We start from the raw sequence: 19282 nt of genomic DNA, 5'->3' as shown, positions 1-19282 counted from the left end.
CAAAAGACTTGGTTTTACAGCTCAGATAAGAGAGAATTAAGTGAAAACAGAAAACGTTTGAGCAATAGAGTGGGAAACTAACAAAGTGGCCACAAGGTGTCATCATTGTATGCAATTCTATTAGGCATTCTATAATATCAATCCACTCAAAGGTTTTTCAAAATATTGTTTAAATTTATATCATGCCTTATGAAGCAGCTTATAATACTTTTAAAAGACACAAGGGGAATCTCAGAATGCCACTTGTCTGCTGTTGATTCCTGCAGTACAGTGTGGCAGCACTCATCACTGGCTCACCCAAATGTGTCCTCTATTCCAGTGTTTTTCAACCGCTGTTCCGCGGCACACTAGTGTGCCGCGAGATGTTGCCTGGTGTGCCGCAGGGCCGCCGGGCCCGGAGCTGACAGGGGGCCCGAGGCAGGGGCGCCAGTAGCTCGCCAAGGCAAAGTGAGTCGATCACCCAGGACTCACTTTGTCTTGGCGATCTAATCTGTCGAGCCGATAAGTCTTCTTCTCCCCGACGTCAATTCTGCAGTCGGAGAGGAAGTTCGGGCCAGCCAATCGCTGCCTGGCTAGGTGGAACTTCCTCTGTGATTGCAGAATTGACGTCAGGGAGAGCATGCGTCGGCGTCGGCTTTGGGGCCTGTTATCCATTGGTGGGTCCTGTTCCCCGATGGCAGCGGCAGTGGCTTGGGGAACGGCAGGGAGAAAGAAAGAAAGGGGGCAGGCAGGGAAACAGAAGGAAAGAAGAGAAACAGAAAAAAAGAAAGAAAGGTCAGGGAGAGAGGAAGAAAAAGTTGGGGGAGGGAATGAGGTGTGGAGGAGAGAAAGCATACAGGCTGATAGAAGGGAAGAAAGATTGGATGCACAGTCAGAAGAAGAAAGTGCAACCAGAAATCACCAGACAAGGTAGGAAAAATGATTTTATTTTAAATTTAGCAAAGTGGAGGCAGTATTACCACAGTTTTCAAAGGAATTTGCCCAAATAACTTAATAGTTAACTGGGTAAATTCCCAGAGATGAAAACTTCCCTTCACTTACTATGCACAGTTCTGAATTTATATCTGCTGTCTATATTTTACAATATGGTCACCTTTTACTAAACCGCAATAGTGGTTTTTAGCGCAGGGAGCCTATGAGCGTCAAGAGCAGCGCTGGACATTCAGCGCAGCTCCCTGCGCTAAAAACTGCTATTGTGGTTTAATAAAAAGGATGGAGGGTATATTTGTCTATTTTTGTATGCTATAAAAACCAAATACAGAGAGAGACTGAGAGCTGTTGACGAAGAGCTACGTGTGTGTCTTTCTTCGATTCCAGCCAGAATATCAGCTTTGTGTTCAGCCAAACAGGCCCAGGTTTCGCACTGAATAAAGTATTTTATAATTTTTATAATTTTTATTTCATAATAAAGTAATTATAAAATACTTTCTTTGTGTTTATTTGATTCCTATTCAAGAGAATTACTTTATATAAAGTCAATATAGGCAGAGAGTTAAATTTTTTAACATTTTCTAATGGTGGTGTGCCTCGTGATTTTTTTCATGAAACAAGTGTGCCTTTGCCCAAAAAAGGTTGAAAAACACTGCTCTATTCTATTCTCTTTTTTTGTATTCTTCACACTGTTTCTCCTTCTAATTTTTCATACTGTTTCTGTGCTCCTTAATAAATAAATAAATAAATAAATAAATATACTAATAACATCTTCAAAGTCATTTCCAGGATCTCAATTCATTGGATTTTTTAAAATCTTTTCGATATGTTTTCTTAGCCATTTCATTCATTTCAATACATTATCATTCTTTCTAATTCATTTTCAAGTAGTGTACTGAAAATCTCTTATCCCCTAGATAACTTAGCTTGTTAGTGCATTGTCGCTGTTACACTACACCCCATCCAGGGACAGGTAAACTATATAGAGCAAAACATGTGGCAACATGTGGATCATCTCATGTAATATATGTCATCCAATGTTCCTGTCCTAAATTGTATGTGGGGCGAACCATTCGCCCTGTAAAAGTGAGATTAACAGAACATAAGTCACGGGTCCATATCCAGAATGAGACTGCCCCTCTAGTACTCCATTGGAAGTTATTTAAACATTCAATTAAAGATCTTAAATGGTGAGTGTTAGACATGGTGGAGGTAGGGTGGGAAGGAGGAAACCTCATTCGGACGCTAAATTTAAAAGAGCTCCGTTGGATGCATGAATTACAAACTATGCAGCCTTCAGGATTGAATGAAACCAGCGATTGGTTAACTCTAGCTGAATAAGTATAGGAGGATATGGTAGGTTTGGATTGTGGATTGTGATGTTTGATAAAGTTCTTTAAAGACTGTGCCTGAAGAGTAGTGCGTGATTGAGTATCCTGTGGATGATGTCATCGGGGAGGGGGTGTATATCATGCAGTAACTGAATGCTGCGCAAGAAAGCGAATGAATGAAATGTAGTTGGTAATTAAAGGGAATGATATAATGCTGATAATTAATTCATTGATATTCCCCTTCCATTAAATCTTATCTTGCTGCATTTGCTTTGTTGTAGATAAGGCATTTCCCCCATCCTGAGGAAGATACGAAATGCGTTGGTGGGGCGTAGTGTAACAAAGGCATTAACAAACTAAGTTATCTAGGGGATAAGAAATTTTCAGTACACTAATGAATTAGAAAGAATGATAATGTACTGAAATGAGTGAAATGGATAAGAAAACATATCGAAAAGATAAAAAAAATCCAATGAATTGAGATCCTGGAAATGACTTTGAAGATGTTATTAGTATATTTATTTATTTATTTATTAAGGAGCACAGAAACAGTATGAAAAATTAGAAGTAGAAACAGTGTGAAGAATACAAAAAAAAGAGATTAGAATAGAATAGAGGACACATTTGGGTGAACCAGTGACAAGTGCTGCCACATTGTACTGCAGGAATCAACAGCGGACAAGTGGCATTCTGAGATTCCCCTTGTGTCTTTTAAAAGTATTATAAGCTGCTTCATAAGGCATAATATAAATTTAAACAATACTTTGAAAAACCTTTGAGTGGATCATTGTATGCAGACATATGAAGCACCACCAACAGCAAAAAAAAAAAAAAAGACACTGGACTCCATATACAGTAAAACCTTGGTTTGCGAGCATAATTAGGTCCAGAAGCATGCTTGTAATCCAAAGCACTTGTATATCAAAGCGAATTTCCCCATAGGAAATAATGGAAACTCAGACGATTCGTTCCACAACCCACAAACTTTAATACAAAATACTATATGTACTTGTATTGCAAGACCTCGCTCATTTAGACCAGTCACTACACTCCTACAGCATTGGAGAGAGAAAAAAAACCATTGGATCAGTTGTGATGATGTGATGCATGTATACTATATGTGCTTGTATTGCAAGACTTTGCTCGTTTAGAAGTCACTACACTCTTGCAGTGTCAGAGAGAGAAGAACCATTGGCTCAGTTGTGATGTGTGTATACTGTATGTACTTGTATTGCAAGACATTGCTTGTATATCTAGTTAAAATTTAATCAAATGTTTTGCTTGTCTTGCAAAACGCTTGCAAACCAAGTTACTTGCAATCCAAAGTTTTACTGTATAAGCATCCTCCTCTTCCAACCCTGGCAACCCTAATCCTTGATCACCTGTACTATGTGTAGTAGTGGAGAAAGTCTGGACCACAGGAGCATTAGCTGTACCATAGTCCCCAAATTGTGCTAGGAAGAACATTCCAAAGCTAGGTTTCTTGCCCTGGTCTACAGTTCTGCCACCAGATCTTAAGGCTGCCTTAGGCCCCAAGATCTGGACTGCCTGATATTAAATGGTGTTGCCTCAGAGCCATTTCAATGGTTAGTATTGCACACCCTTCTGTGGAATGCTCCATGCTCAGACCTGACAGTTCCTGGCCAGCATCTAGTTTTAGAGGCCATTCTATTGGTCAGCAAAAGCTATGTGCTATGATGCAGAATACTCATATTACACTATATAAATGGAGGTACATGTGGGAAAAGAACTATGATTTCTACCTATCTTAATTCAGATCAATTCATTCTTTAATTTATCCTCAGCTATTTGCTCAATTTACAGTTCTGAGCTCCCATAGAAAGGCAGGACTGTACAAATCCATGTCTTTACTGAGCTAATCACAGGACCAGCTTGGCCTTACAACACAAAACTGGTCAATCCTTATCTCAGGGTGCCACATTCGAGTGGCAGCTCTTCCAGTTTTTAAATGAGTTTTCCTAAATCAGTATACTTGTAAAAATCAAGATGGCACAGCTTCCCTGCCCCAACACTGAAGTTTCAATTTATGCAAAAATGCAGCCTGAGGGGATCAAAGAACACAATGACTGTCTTCTAGAACAAGCAGCACTGGGCTTCCAATATAGTGGGAGAGATTTAGGTTGAATATTGGTAAGATCTTAATACTATTAAGAGCAGCTAAAGCCCTGGGCCATGTTACACCACTAGTGGAATCTCCACTTCTGGAGAATTTTAGCAAATCAGTCACATGTTTTCTTTGGATGGAAAATGGGACCGAGGCCGGGGTTGAGGGGGGGACTATCTGGAGGCACAGGGGCATTTTTTAAGTTTCTCAGAGCCCTTTATTTTGAGAATTCCAGGAAGGCTGAAAGTGTCATTTAATTATTCCTTAATTGACTTCCAGCATAGGATAAGTGATTTACAAATGTCTTCTGCTATAGAATCAAAGACTTTTTCTTTTCTGCATCTTTATGGTTAATTTTAAAATATAAAAAAACAAACATTAATCACTCTCTACTTTTCAGGAAGGAAATCTTGGCAAAGGTACTGTGGCATTCAAGAGCACTTATAAATGATGTTTTCCCTCACTCAATGGAAGCCTCCATTGCTAACCAAACACTTCCCTCACACTTATTTGTGTCTTGTAATAACCAGAGTCCTGGGAGAAGCGCAGAGCCTGCCAAACTGAGTCTATCTGGCAGATATGTCAGGGGACTAGAAGGCTGGATGTTTGGCCAATGGCCATTCTAGCATTCCTAGCTACTGTGATTATTACAGTCAGGGTGTTGAGAATTAAATGGGACAGAAGGGTAGACTTAAAAACCAAGAGAAAAATGGTCGGTCTTGGCTAAGGAGACATTTTACAGATGGCCACTCTTTGGCTGGCAGCTGGGATGTCTCCTTAACTGTGGAGGCAGAATAGCTGGGCCTTTTTTTGCCATTTTCTCTTTTACTATACTTAACTTATATTATTTTGCTATTTCTCCTTGTTTGTGTTTATATCATTCTTCTTCTCGGTCCTGGGCAAGATGAGGCAAGAATCCGGGGCATTATTATGGTTTAATTTTTTTTTTTTAAAGTGCAGCGTGCTATTGGCTCAATTTCTTCAAGAAGAAATTAAAAATTAAACCAGAAAAGCAAGTTCTACAGGTTCAATTGCCATCCAGTTACCTCTATGCCCCTGCAAATGTGAAGACTCTGTGGAAGTGACCACACACATTCCAGAGTCAGCACTCTACCAGACCTTCCTGGCACTTAGATCCAGCTGCCCGCTACAGTTTGCTACCAGCACCTTAAAGGTTGTTCTCATGCCCAGAGTCCTTCCTTTTCTTATCTGTAGGAACTGAGATACTGCTTTTATTATTCTTTTCTCCAATGGTCCATTGGAAAGGGACAGTAAGACTCTGCTTTCATCCATTTCCTGCTCCCCTGGTACATGTCAGGCTGACCAAAACAGCTCTCTGCCCTACTTCTCTTTCACAAGAGCTCAAAAGAAGAAGCAAGGTGTGTGTGTTGGGGGGGGGGGGGGGGGGGACTAAGGGCAGACAGACCAAAAACGCCACAGGCAGTATCTCAAGAACAGATGAACCTTCTACAGTGTGAAACTACCAAGAAAAAGTCCTCTATTTATTCTCCTTCTATAGCCTCTTGTTTGCATCTCATCTCTGCCTGTTCTCAGCCCTCTGTGGTTCTATACCTTCCTCCCCCAAAGTGTGATCTCTAACCCTGAGCCGCTCAAGTAATTCAGGAGTAGCAGAAATGAGAGTCTTTAAAAGCTCAGGGATGGGGCTCCTTAGATTAATGGAAAGCTAAGACTAACTGTGGCCTGGCTGCCATGGTTACTTGATTTGGACCCCAGCCACCCATTGACCACAATAAGAGGGTATCCATTTACTGAAAATAATTTCTTTACTTCTCAAGACTCTAGCACATAAAACTGTGCTAAGCCAATAGAATGAATGTTACACAGAGGTCCATGCAATAATCCTAAGGTCAGCCTTTCCACTGAGCGACTGTGGTTCTTCACACATGATCCACTTTTTCAGTCGCTAGGGACATTTGCAAATGAGGCCCTGCATCCTCCACAGGCCATTCCTGAATAATAGATGTTATCAATGAACATTTAGCCAGAATTTTTGGGCACTAATTTGTAATGAAACAATAGATTATAGACAAGAGTTTATCTGCCTCCGATTCTTCAGCAGCATGAAGGTTTGGGGGGACAGAGTTGTCATATGCCACAACAAAGGTTCTCTATGATTACTGCAGCACATTTGGGCCTCGCAGGGCTCTCTTTCACCCTATGCCTAGAGCTCAGGCTCAAGAATTCACAGCAGCCATGACAAGCCAGCGTCAGCCTTAAAGGCCCGCTGAAGCATTCACAAATGTAATTGCAGAACACTATAGCACAGCCACCCATTGCTAACTGCAGCCTGTGTGCCTGGTATAGACAGGGCAAGCTTCCAACATCTGCAAATAAAGACACCTCAGTACATATGTTTCAATCAGCAGTATGTAAGAGGAAAATACTGGCTTGAAAAAGTGCGCAGCTGAAAAGCATTAATTTCTTCAGTTAAAAAAATGACTGCCTATGCACATCAGTAGATACTAGCATCGGTGACATTTCATAGTCCCTGTAAATTGCACCATTTCCAGCAGGGCCTAGGAGCTGCACGATGGCAGCAGTGACACAGTCTTCCCAAATCTTTCTGAATTTCAGTGATTGTTTACTCTTCTCAGACCCCCAGCCCTCCCCATTTCTAGGGGCCACCTTGGACTGGTTGAGGGAGATTGCTTCATGCCGTGTTATTGAAGAACTTTACCAAGCAAAACAAAGGTCTTACCAAGTCACTTGAAATCATTTCAGTTCCTGCCTTGATGGAATGGGCTTATGATTAAATTAAAAATCACACAGAATGAGGAGCCTGCAGAAGGCTGCATGGACACTTATGATTTACCCATACACATCTGTCGCCTTGATGCATTCCCTCCCTTCTTTCTTTCTGCCTATAGGACAGTGGTTTTACAGAGTGAGTTCTGGTTCCTCTCAGTCTATTTTCCACCACCGCCCCCCAAAGAGTGCACATTTTTTTATTTCTTTGCTCTTTCTTTTTTAAAACACAGCACAAGGCTCCATCCCCTCCCTTCCACCAATAGATTGATACTCAAATGTATGGGATAACAGATTCCTTGTCCTTCTGCTTTGTCTCTTCATTTCTGAGGCTTTTTTGCTGTTCTCTTCCATTTGCTCAGATTAACCCCACCCAAAATAAAACCCAGAATAAGATTACTCCAAAACAGACCCACACACACCCTCAACTTTTGTCACCCCCTCCTTTCTTTTCATAAGGGTTCTCCAACAGGTAGCGAAACCTTTGGTAGTTCGTCAGCAGGTATTTGGGGGCATACATGTGCTCCTTAGGATCAGCAGGCGGATACTGCTGAGGGTTCCCGTCAAACCAGCCTCCTGTCCGAATCAGCTCACGAATATAATTTAGGTCCCGCTTGTCCTCATAGTCCCCCCAGCGCGGGAAGTCTCCATTCTGAGCAGAAATAAGTTTGAAGTAGATGCCTTCTGGAGTGAAACACCAGGAACAGTGCCAACCAGCAAAGTGCAAAGGGCTCCCCAGTGACCACTGCACCAGGATATGTCCTGTATGGTTCTCATACTGGCGGAAGTTGGGCATGGTGTAGTATTCACGGCGCCGCAGACGGATGCCATCTGTGCCATATACCATTTGCAGCATGCCCATTGTGCAGCCTGACACCACCTCCAGGGTCCCTGGCTGCTTCCAGAAGAAGCCATAGAGTGATTTGCGCATGTGGAAAGCAAATGGCTCTGTCCAGCCATCATAGAGCTTCAGGAATAGGACACCGTCCCGGGCTGGGATCTCATCAGCGTCATTAATAATAAAGATATCATCATCACGCATATTAATCAGGCGACTCACGCCATCATGTGTGAGGAAGGTGCGGAGGTAGTCGTCGGCGATCCAACCATCCTGCCGTCCCCCCTCAGGGAAGTGGCTCAGAAAAACATAGACGATCTTGTGACGGATGTAGTCATATGAGCCATTGCGTAGCATCTCACGCAGCTTCAAGGGTCGTGGGTCACCATAGGCCGTGAAGTTGGATTCACAGATGATGAAGACATCAACTACACTACCTAGCTCATGGAAGCGGACATCCATTAGGTCAAACTCATGATTGATGTTAATAGCGTTGATGACACGGCGTGGCACCTCTCGTGGCATCAGTCGATCCTTGGTGGGCAGGCTGGAGTGCTGGACCATAGTGGGCACACCACAGCTGGGGCCATGCCAGCCAGGAAGGCATACACATTCCACCCACTTCCTCCTCTTAGGTCCCTTCACATTCAAGGGTTTCCGGCCTGGATGGTGTCCAGAGGCATGCTCCTGCTTCTCTTCAGCATGCCCTGTTGTCACTCTTTCAAATGTCTTGGTACCCTGCTTGAAACACATTCCCCCAGATTTAGTTCGAATAAAATATTCAGTGCTGTCTTCCTTGAGGAAGAAATCCGCCTTGTGCAGTTCAGTAGATTTGCTGGGGGGCAGCGGCTGGAGGAGTGGGGAGTGTGAATAGAGGGGAGTGCGGAGGACCTCAGGTGCTGGTTCTGGGACAGCACTGAGCTGTGGTGTCACTGGAGCTGTGTCCCAGAAGAAGCTAGACATCAGATTGGGATTCAATGCAGTCAGCTCACGGGGAAAGGTGACATATGAGAGGGCCTTCAGGAAATGCATGAAGGAGATGAGACAGAGGCCTGCCATACACAGCACCAAAAACAGCTTATGGCGTCGCATCTTCATCCTAGAAAATGAAAAAAAAAAAAAAAAAATCAGAATTGTATTTTCAATAATTTAGCTGTATTTAATTTTTAAATTACAAGCTTCTTCCACTTCAAAATGCCACTTTGTGGTCTATATAATTGGATCTATCTGGATCCTGCTTCTCAGAAGTGAACCTCCATGTTCAGATCACTTAGGTCAAATACCTTAGGCCTGGGGTTGCTACCTCACCCAGCTCAGGTAAAAAAAAAAGTTTGGTTTTGTGCCCCATGGTATGTATGGCGCTGTAATTCTGTTTTCTCTAATAAAAGGAGGACTACATTATCATGCATGCCTTGGGGCAAAAACCAGAGCAGCAGCACTCTTTTCAGACTGCCCCAGATGAAGTGGCTTTTTAAACTTAGCTCACACCCTTTCTGCCACCTTTACCTCTAAATGGCTCTGGAATTTCCTAGGAAGCAAGCAGACAGATGTTTATACCATTAACTCCACAGCCAGTCAGGTTTTCAGGATAGCCACAATGAATATACTTGAGATTAGTTTCCTTATGACAGAGACCTACTACATGCAACTTTATGTCACACATGTTCATGATGAAAACCTGACTGGCTGTGGAGTTACGCGGCAGGTTTGGGATGCCCAGGTCTGGTCCTATATTGCATTATCTCCTGTTTCTGTGAGACCTGGGGATAGGAGAGGTGCCTTATGTTTTCTACACTTCAGTCAGTTTGTATTGCTCATGTGTTGAGAGGCAAGCCCAGGATGGAAGCAGTTAAAAATGATCAATGACTGGTATGATGGTAAGGGCAGAGCAAGCCATCTCCTTCAACATACTACATTGTACATAAAGAATACATGAAACAGGGAAATAGGCCACAACCAAAATACATGAACATTTCTGGCACATTTTACATGGATACATCAGGTAAATCATACATATACAACAGTAGATAAATGCAACCAGTATACAGAGTATAAAACAAACACACATAATATCAAAAGTGTTTAAGTTAAAAAAATATATATATTGGAAAAAGACTTCAGACAAAGGCTTAGCACAACTTATCAAGCTGCATTAGTTTTTTGTTTGTTTTTTTTTAATCACAGGCCACCGCGGTAAAAGCTCCAACACTCGTAGAATTCCATATTGCTTCAAAACAACCAAACTGTCAATCACTGGTCAGAAAAAAACTCTTAAAATATGTGGCAAAAAAAATGCAAGATACTCCATCTAAATGCACAAAATAATATTTTACTTAAAGATTTTTAAAACTGGCATACTCAAATTTTTGTCTCATTTAGTATGAAAGAGACATGCAAAATCTCTAATGCTGATTGGTGGTTGGTCATGGACAGCATGCTTGAGCATGCTGTTTAATTATTATTTTTTGAAATTTTGGCCACTATACTATATGTATTTTACTATTCTTTATATTATTTACACGTGTGCACTGAAGGATACAGAACGAACATCATAGTCCAGAAGGTAAAGCTTCCTAAAGCCACTTTATGCAAAATGCTTCCAGCACTAAGTGTGTCAGAGGTTTTGCATAAATCTTTCATACTGAATAAGACAACAATTTTGAGTATGCCAGTGTTAAGTTTCATCGAGTTAAATAAACAATTATTGTGAGTATTTAAACTGTTTTCTGCATTTTTTTGGCTTATATTCAAGTGTTTTTCTGACCAGTGAAAGACAATTTGGCTGTTTTCCGGCAATATGCTGTGTTATCCTTTCTTTGAGGTCTTTTTCCCTCTGAATTTAAGGTTGCAAGCACCTTTTGGAAATTATGTGGATTTATTTTGTATTGTTTGTACTGGTTGCATGTTGTACATAGACGGCATAATGGCTATCCAGTCTATCCATCCAAATCTAGAGCCCAGTTTCTATAATCCCTTCTCTCATAAGATCCACAGTGTTTGTCAAGTACTTTCTTGAATTCTGATACAGTTCTAGTTTCCATTAACTCAAGTGAGAGGCTGTTCCACATACACATGAGCACTACTCTTCTAGAAAGAAATATTTCCTTATATTACCCTTTCATCTTCCCTTATGAACTTTCATTTTAGCTCTTTCATACTAAAGTAGGCCCAATTTTCTAGTATGTATACCTTGTTGTTGTAGGGCTATGCCTGCAACCATCTTTGGTACCATATTTAGGCCCTGGGCCTAGTAATGCTAACAATCATTTTCCCTTCTGTCAGTATCTTGGAATTTCAAGCTGCTTGTCTGTTAGCCAAGGGGGCCCCACTGCCTGAGGAATCTGAGATAAAAGGGATTCAGCATGGAATGGCAATCTTCTCTATAGGACAATTTATGATGACATCGGACCTTGAACAGATAATGCAGGACACTTCAGTATGTGAGAAAAACTGCCTGGTAAGAAGGACACTATTGGTCAAAGATATCTTTTTGGCAGGGGGAAGAGGACAAGAAGAACAAAGGATTTGGGAAGTCTCAGACAGTTGGCTGTGAGGTGTGGAAAAGGTAACTTCAAGTATGTGCAGGAGAGATGATTGGCATTGGTATGATGAGACTAAGCCAGCTGGGAGAAGAGTCAATGTGAGGCTCAGGTGCATACCTCGGCTACTCTGAATTAGGTTACTGGGATCAGTCTCCTTGTATCTCCCTGCACTAGTGGGAGACCCAGTCTGAGATTGTACCCTGCCAGAGTGACTGCACCTCTGGTCATCAAAGGACTGACAGCTGTTTAATCTGGCTTTCATCCTGCCCAGGATTAAAACCAGCAGAGGGATGTATTCAGTCTGACAATTCACAACGGAGAAGGTCCCGACTCCCTGTCAGTTGAGGGAAGCATTGTGTGGTGAAAGCCTCCACTTACCATATTTTCACGCATATAACGCGCGCGTTATACATGATTTTACAAACCGTGTATAGCCATGCGCGTTATATGCGTGAGCGCGTTATCCCCCTTTTTTTTTACATAGTTCCCCCCCAACGTCCGATTCACCCCCCCCCCCCGCAGGACCGCTTGCACCCGCACCCCGAAGGACCGCTCATGCTGGAACATGCACCCGCACCCCCAACCCGAAGGACCGCTCGCACCCCCACAGCCTCCCCACTCCCCCATCATGTAGAAGTTTCCTACCGTCGTCCTGCTGCTTCCTCTGCCGGTAGTCCTGCCCCTTCTCTTAGCCCTGCGTCTACGCTGCTTCCTCTTCCGGCGGTCCCGCCCTTTCTCTGAGCCTCTTGACAAAGGAGAAGAGAGCCCGTGCCGCCTTGCTTGTTGATCACTACTTGATCGTCCGTGTGAAAGAGGACTTGGTCGGTCAGGAAATGTTGGAAAGCTTTTAGGGCGTAATACATCTATCTGAGCTCCAGCAAATTGATGTGAAATTTGCGTTCTTTGGAAGTCCAATAACCCTGCATCTGAAGGCCGCTCATGTGCACTCCCCAGGCGCAGGGAGAAGCATCTGTCATGAGTACTTGGTGATGCGGAGGAAGATGGAAAAGACGACCTCTGGATAGATTGGAAGAGGTCATCCACTAGTGGAGCGACCGAAGAGATGAGGTTACAGAAATATACTGTGAGAGCGGATCTGTCACCCGACACCACTGAGAAGCTAGGGCCCAATGAGGAGTGCGATGATGCAATCTGGCTAGTGGGGTGACATGAACCGTGGAAGCCAAGTGGCCCAGGAAAACCATCATGCGTCTCGCAGAGATTGTTGTAGCTGAAACATCTGTTGACAGAAATGAAGCAAGGCAGCTAGGTGATCTGGAGGAAGAAACACCCTCATGAGAGTAGTATCCAAAATAGCTCCGATGAACTGAAGACATTCAGTTGGTTGGAGGTTGGACTTTGGGAAATTGATTTCGAAGCCCAAGGTTTGAAGGAAAGAAATGGTGTTGAGTCGTCGCCAAGGTCACCTCCTGAGAAGATGAAGCCTTGATCAACCAGTCATCCAGATATGGAAACACCTGAAGACCCTGGGATCGGAGGGCTCCTGCCACTACAATCAAGCACTTCGTGAAGACTCTGGGAGAAGATGCCAGGCCGAAGGGAAGAACTTTGTACTGGTAGTGACGACAACTGATTTGAAAGCGAAGATATCTTCTGGAAGCCAGATGAATTAGTATATGCGTGTAGGCTTCCTTGAGGTCCAGAAAGTATAGCCATTTGTTCTGAGCCAATAGGGGATAAAGGAGGGCAGGAGAGAGCATTCAAAACTTCTCTGACAAGATATTTGTTGAGAGCTCGGAGATCCAGGATGGGTCGCAGACCTCCTGTCTTTTTGGGGACTAAGAAATATCAGGAGTATAAGTCTTGGTCGTGTTGAGAGAGAGGAACTTCCTTGATGGTACTGAAGAGGAGAGATTGACCCTCCTGTAGTAGTAGAGAGGACTGTGTCAGATTTAAAAGCAGACTCTTTTGGAGGATGGTCTGGAGGAAGGGTGTGAAAATGAAGACTATACCCTTGACAAATGATGTTGAGGACCCAAAGATCTGATGTAATGAATTCCCAGCGATTGATGTAAATCTGAAGACGTCCCCCTATGGGTTGAGGCAGAGAAAGTAGCAGAGGAGCACATCAAAAAGGCTGTGCAGGTTTCTGAGGAGCAGCCGGTTGTTTAGGTTGTTAACGTGGCTGTTGTCGTTGTCGACAAGGCTGGATAGGTGCCTGAGGAGTAGGCTTGGCAGTATATCTGCGTTGGTAAGAGGAAGCAGGCTTAAAAAGGCCGAGCAGGTGGAGGCTTCTTTTTGGGCTTAACCAACACATCCCATCTGGTCTCATAAGCAGACAGCTTTTGGGTGACAGTGCCAGTGGAGGCTCCAAAGAGCTCATCACCAAAGCATGGCGCATTAGCTAGACAGTCTTGGTGGTTAAGGTTAAGGTCTGAAACACGCAACCATGCCAATCGTCTCATCACCACCGACATAGCTGCTGCTCTAGAAGAGAGTTCGAAAGTATCATAAATAGATCTCACCAAGTACTTTCGAAATTGGAGAGAGGTAGAGACCAGAGATTGAAATTTCTTGGCCTTACGTGAGGGCAGATATTGCTGAAGCGATGAAATTTGCTTAAGAAGATACTTCATATAACAGATAAAGAAAAAGTATAATTGGATGCTCTGTTTGACAACATTGAGTTTTGGTACAGATGTCTACCAAACTTGTCCATGGTCCTACCCTTTCTACCAGGAGGAATGGATGCACACACACTCGCCCCAGAAGATTTCTTCAAAGTGGACTCAACCACGAGAGACTTATGGGGTAATTGAGGCTTATCAAATCCAGGCAAAGGTACCACCTTATAAAGAGATTCCAAATGTTTAGGAGCCACTGGCACAGAGAGAGGAGTCTCCAGGTTTTTAGAGAAAGTTTCCTTCAGAATAACATGGAGTGGAAGCTTTATCAGTTCTTTAGGAGGAAGATCATAATCAAGTGTGTCTAAGTACTTGCTCTATTTGGAATCAGCCTCCAACGAAACATCCAGATCATTTGCCATCTGTCGCAAAAATCTGGAAAAGGAAAGTTTCTCTGAAGGAGAAGAAGCTGTGGTAGGTGATCCAGAAGCAGAAGAGTCGACATTGGTAGTAGATGGCATTTCAGGTTCAGTATCTCCCAGTAAATCTGAATCTCTGAAAGAATGAGGTCGGTGTCAAAAAGTCTCCAAATGTTTGAATTTACTGGAGACTTTGCCTGACCGTGCCGGAGTAGCCTCTCGAGACATGGCTAAAGAGGAACAGTGCCGAAGTGGAATGCTCGAGTCCTGGGTCGAGAGTATCCACACCAGTGGAGTAGCATTAAGAAGAGTGATCAGTGAGTAACTCAGACCGGACCGGTTCCTGGAGGGTCGGTGCCATGCTTGGTGAAAAGTGAGCCGGCACCAAGAGGTTAAAATGCTCTCCTAATTCCTCCCAATGCAGATTGTCAATTTTCTGCTTAAGGGAAAGTGCTTTTACCGTTTGCTTCTTTTTGGCCGGTACGGATGGCTGATCAACACGATCCAGGGATGATGAGGCCAAAGAGGAGGCACTCACCGATATCGGAGCTGTGCATTTACGGGATTTACGCAAGGTCAGCAGGACTTGACTCACTGCAGCTTCAACCTGCATCTCGGAAGGGGTAGTGGAAGGCTTCTTAGCTGGTTTACCTAGAGTGAGTTGTGACACGGGAGTCAAAGTTGGTGGATCCACCCTCGGTGTCATCTTGGTCGGTGCGGTCTTGGTTAGCGCGGTGTCAGCAAAGTAAGCAGAAAAAAAAAAAAGATTAAAAAAACCGAAAGAACTGACAAAAAAAGTCACAATCCGCGAGAGCGGGAAGGCCAAGTGACAGAAAAAGTTCAACAGTGTTGAAAAACACATCTTCTTAGCTTCGCGAAAACTGAGGGACCGCTCGCCTACGTCGGGCGGGAAGGCACTCACTCATGCGCGGTGCGGGCTAATCACAAACTTTCTAAACTTAAAGTTGCGATTTACTTTTCAAGTGTCCGTATCGTAGCTCCGTCGGTGATGTTACCCATCAGTGAGAATATGCTGCCTGCTTGTCCTGGGATAATGCCCTCTCCCTGAAGAAAATCTGGATTTCCCTGATTCTAGATTCCATAATAGTTCGAAGTTCCAAACATCCAGCAAACTGAAATCAATAGCCCCTCCCCTTTCATAGTAATTTTGTGAATGTCTTCAATTAAATCTCTATTTTCTTCTGCCACAAATGCCAACTCAGACTGACAGGTTGTCCAAAATTGTGCACGAATCCCAGATTTGCAAGCAAACTAATCAGTTAATGAGCCATGAACAATTTGTAACTGGTACTAATTAGGATTCATGCATGGATCTGCCTATGCACTATAATACTGCACACCTAAATTGTCTCACTCGTAACTCAAAAGTGAGGGTGGTCAGGGGAGGGCATGGGCGTTAGAAGCGTTCCCAAAATTTATGTATAATGTTATAGAATATGGTTATTTATATGTCCAACTGCCATTAGCTGCGCTTCAGCATTTACCTCAGGTTTCAGCAGGCTAAGTCCTCATGACCAAAGTTGGTCATGGGAATCCGCACTAAGTGCTGTTTTATAAAGGTTGTTTAGCACTAAGCGACCTTTACAGAATTGGTGCTTAGCACGGATCTTAATGATGCCTAACTTTGGGTTCTATCAAGCTATAATTGAGTTAAGAATTAGAAAACTGGTAACCTCCACAAATCCAAAAATAAGTCTTTCAGTTAAACCAACAGGCTTCATATGTTGATATAGATGGAAGGAAAAGATTTCAGATGCGCTTTCTATTGCTGCCTGATTCGCCGATTTGAATCGATTCACCAATTCACTTCAGTGAATCGATTTGATTTGTTTGTTGAAAAAAGTCACTGTTTCAGTGACCAAAACCCCCCTTCCCATCACCCAGAGGGACCCAACATACCTCTGGGCCTCCTAAAGCAGCAACAGAGGTGGCTGTCAGCAGAGGCAGCACTCTGAATGGGCTGTTCATGGCCTGCCTCATTACGGCCTTTCCTCTGCCGTGTCACTGATGATGTCACTGAGGACATGGCAGAGGGAAGCCCTGGCGAGGCAGGTCACAATCAGCCTGTTCACAACACTGCCTCTTCAAGGCCAGCCACCGACACTGCTGCTGCTGTTTTGGAAGGCCTGGAGTTATGCGAGGTCTCATGGTGGGAGGGTTGGTGGGGTACTGCTGCACAGGGGGATGGGAGGGAGGGAGGGATGGAATGCTGTTACACAGGGGGATGGGTGGGAGGAGAGGAAAGACGCTACACATGGTGGGAGAGAGGAAGAATTGTTGGGGTGGAGGAGAGGAAGGAAGAGATGAAACAAAGAGGTAGAAATCCTGCATATGATGGAGGAGAGGAAGACATGCATGGAGATAAGAAAGGAAGAAATGCTGGACATTGGGTGAAGAAGGGCAGGGAGACAGAAAGAAATGTTGCACATGATAATGGAGGGGAGGAAGGGAAAGATGCTGCATGGAGGGGAATAGAGAGGGTTGACCCAGGGCACAAGGCAGGAGTGGAGAGAGAGAGAGAGAGAGAAAAACTAATGTTGAATATGGCAGTGGAAGGTAGAAAAAAGCATTTTTATTTTCTATTTTGTTATTACAGCATTTCAGATTTGAAATGTGTATCCTGTCAGAGTTGGTATTAGACAGCAAGCATGAGCTAGGACCTAATAAAGAGAAGAAAAGTATTTTTCATTTTATTTACACCACAGCACCAGTGTGGGGTTGGAGAGGGCAAAGGGGGATAGCGTGGGTGGAAAGGCTACAAAATAAACCCACCTGGACGTTAAAAAGAAAAATCCAATTGGGCAGGAAAAGTGAATCAAATAAAAAAAATTGATTCAATAGGCTGAATCGAAGCAAACATTTTTTCCCTAAATTGGGCAGCACTAATGCTTTCCAACATGGGTTACTCAACTTCAGCTATTATGAGCACGCCATCATAAATAAGAAAAAATTTCCCGTTAATTTATTTACTTCTTATATATTGAACAGTACTGGCACAAGTACTTCTGTTTGAACTGGTACAAGTTCCCTAGAGAAAATGCCATATTACTATTTTAACTGGCACATACTTAGCAACCCATAATCAGGGAAGAACATCTGAAATCTCTTACTTCCTTCTATATCAAAATCTGAAGCCCGTTGATTTAACTGTCAACACTTATTTTTGCATTTGTGGAGCCTAACTTTGGGTGCCATTTGCTGGACCTGAATATGTGCTCATAGGAAATTAAGTACTGCTGCATATGAAACTGGTCAGTTTGAACAGACATTTTTCATCTTGTCAGTTGGGGCAGCCTTGGTGTATACTGTTTTTTATATCACTTTCTATATTTTATGGTAATGTACTTTATCACGTAAATACACACACTTCTTGTGGTTAAAGTATCAATCTAGATTTTATAAATATATATATATCACAATAACCACACCCTACAGAAAAATTTGTATGGCAAAAAATTTCATTATATAATTTGTTGCAAGTTTTTTTTACTTTTTGTGGTTGCCTTAGAATATGGAGTAATCTACCACATACCACATCCGGGGTTTTACACACTCCTGTTGACATCATAGGTAGCCAACCACCTCCCTATTTATTTAAAGTTTCAAGTTTATTTAAAATTTCTTATAACGCCCAATCAGCCTTCTAGGCGGTGTACACATTCATAAAAACATAACAAACTTTAGCTAAAATACAAGTTTAAGCTAACATTACATCACCAAACTAACTTTTAATAACTTTTGAAGACTTAAAAACAAAGACAAACAGAAACAAAAGGTAAAAAGGCAAGAACTACAATAGTCAAAGTAAAACTGAACAATTAAGAAAAAAAACAATAGGAGGGGCTTCAATAAATACTGTTGAACTCAATAATGCTGAACTCAATTGCCCTTAAAAAATTTTTATTTCAATCATCTGTTATGTTTATTTAAATAATCATATCCAAAACAGTGCCTTTTTAAAGGGGCAAAAAAGACCGATATGCCACACAAAATTATTTCAGTAGGGAATCGGCAGACCGGTGCAATATATATTCTTCATTAACATTCAAACTGACACTTACCTTGAAAATGCTAAATTTAAGCAATGCAGCTGTTATCACTGGTTTAAACTGGGACCGTTGCTGGATTTAAGAAAGATCCAGCAATGGTCCCAGCTTAAACCAGCCCGCTGCCAGAACAGAAATGCCAAAGGTCGTATCACCTTTAGCCATCACCTCAAGCCGGTAAAACCTGGATAAGGTATGAAGGGAAGCCCACGTGGCTGCCTGACAAATCTCCTCAGGTGAGATCACATGAGATTCAGCCCATGAGGAAGCCATTCTTCTGGTAGAGTGAACCTTCACCCCAAGGGGAGGCTTTTTCCACGCCACCACATAGGCCACGGAAATGGCCACATGCACCCAACGCGAGATGGTAGCCTTGGAAGCAGGTTGACCTCAGCGCGCACAGCCCACCAGGACAAACAGATGGGCTGACAGACGGAAGTCGTTAAGTGGCTTCTAGGTATCTCAAAAGGAGATGCCGCAAATCCAGAGACCGCAAAACATGGTTCTTAGACTTGTAACCTGAAGGAACAAAGGCTGGCAGCTGAACTTCCTGGTTGACGTGGAAAGAGGAAACCACTTTTGGAAGAAATGAAAGCATAGTCCTCAAAATCACCGCAGACTCCGTGATGCAAAGAAAAGGATTTCTGCACGACAAAGCCTGAAGCTCTGACGCTCTCTG

General features: G+C 43.0%; 1 protein-coding gene across 5 annotated transcripts in view; it reads right to left on the bottom strand.

Annotated features, from left to right (window-relative positions):
- Positions 1 to 3474: 3474 nt before the first annotated feature.
- Positions 3475 to 19282, bottom strand: part of MGAT3 (beta-1,4-mannosyl-glycoprotein 4-beta-N-acetylglucosaminyltransferase) — a 254516-nt gene continuing 238708 nt past the window's right edge. For all 5 annotated transcript variants that reach the window (XM_033929500.1, XM_033929501.1, XM_033929499.1 and 2 more), the window contains exon 2: positions 3475 to 9089. In XM_033929500.1, coding sequence (XP_033785391.1) covers positions 7577 to 9088 — 1512 coding nt within the window. In that variant the 5' untranslated portion in view covers position 9089 and the 3' untranslated portion in view covers positions 3475 to 7576. The remainder of the gene's footprint in view (positions 9090 to 19282) is intronic.

This window comes from Geotrypetes seraphini, chromosome 2, assembly GCF_902459505.1.
Source record: "Geotrypetes seraphini chromosome 2, aGeoSer1.1, whole genome shotgun sequence".
NCBI lineage: Eukaryota > Metazoa > Chordata > Amphibia > Gymnophiona > Dermophiidae > Geotrypetes > Geotrypetes seraphini.
The sequence above is the reverse complement of the archived record's forward strand: the minus strand, read 5'-3'. Positions and strand labels throughout refer to the sequence as shown.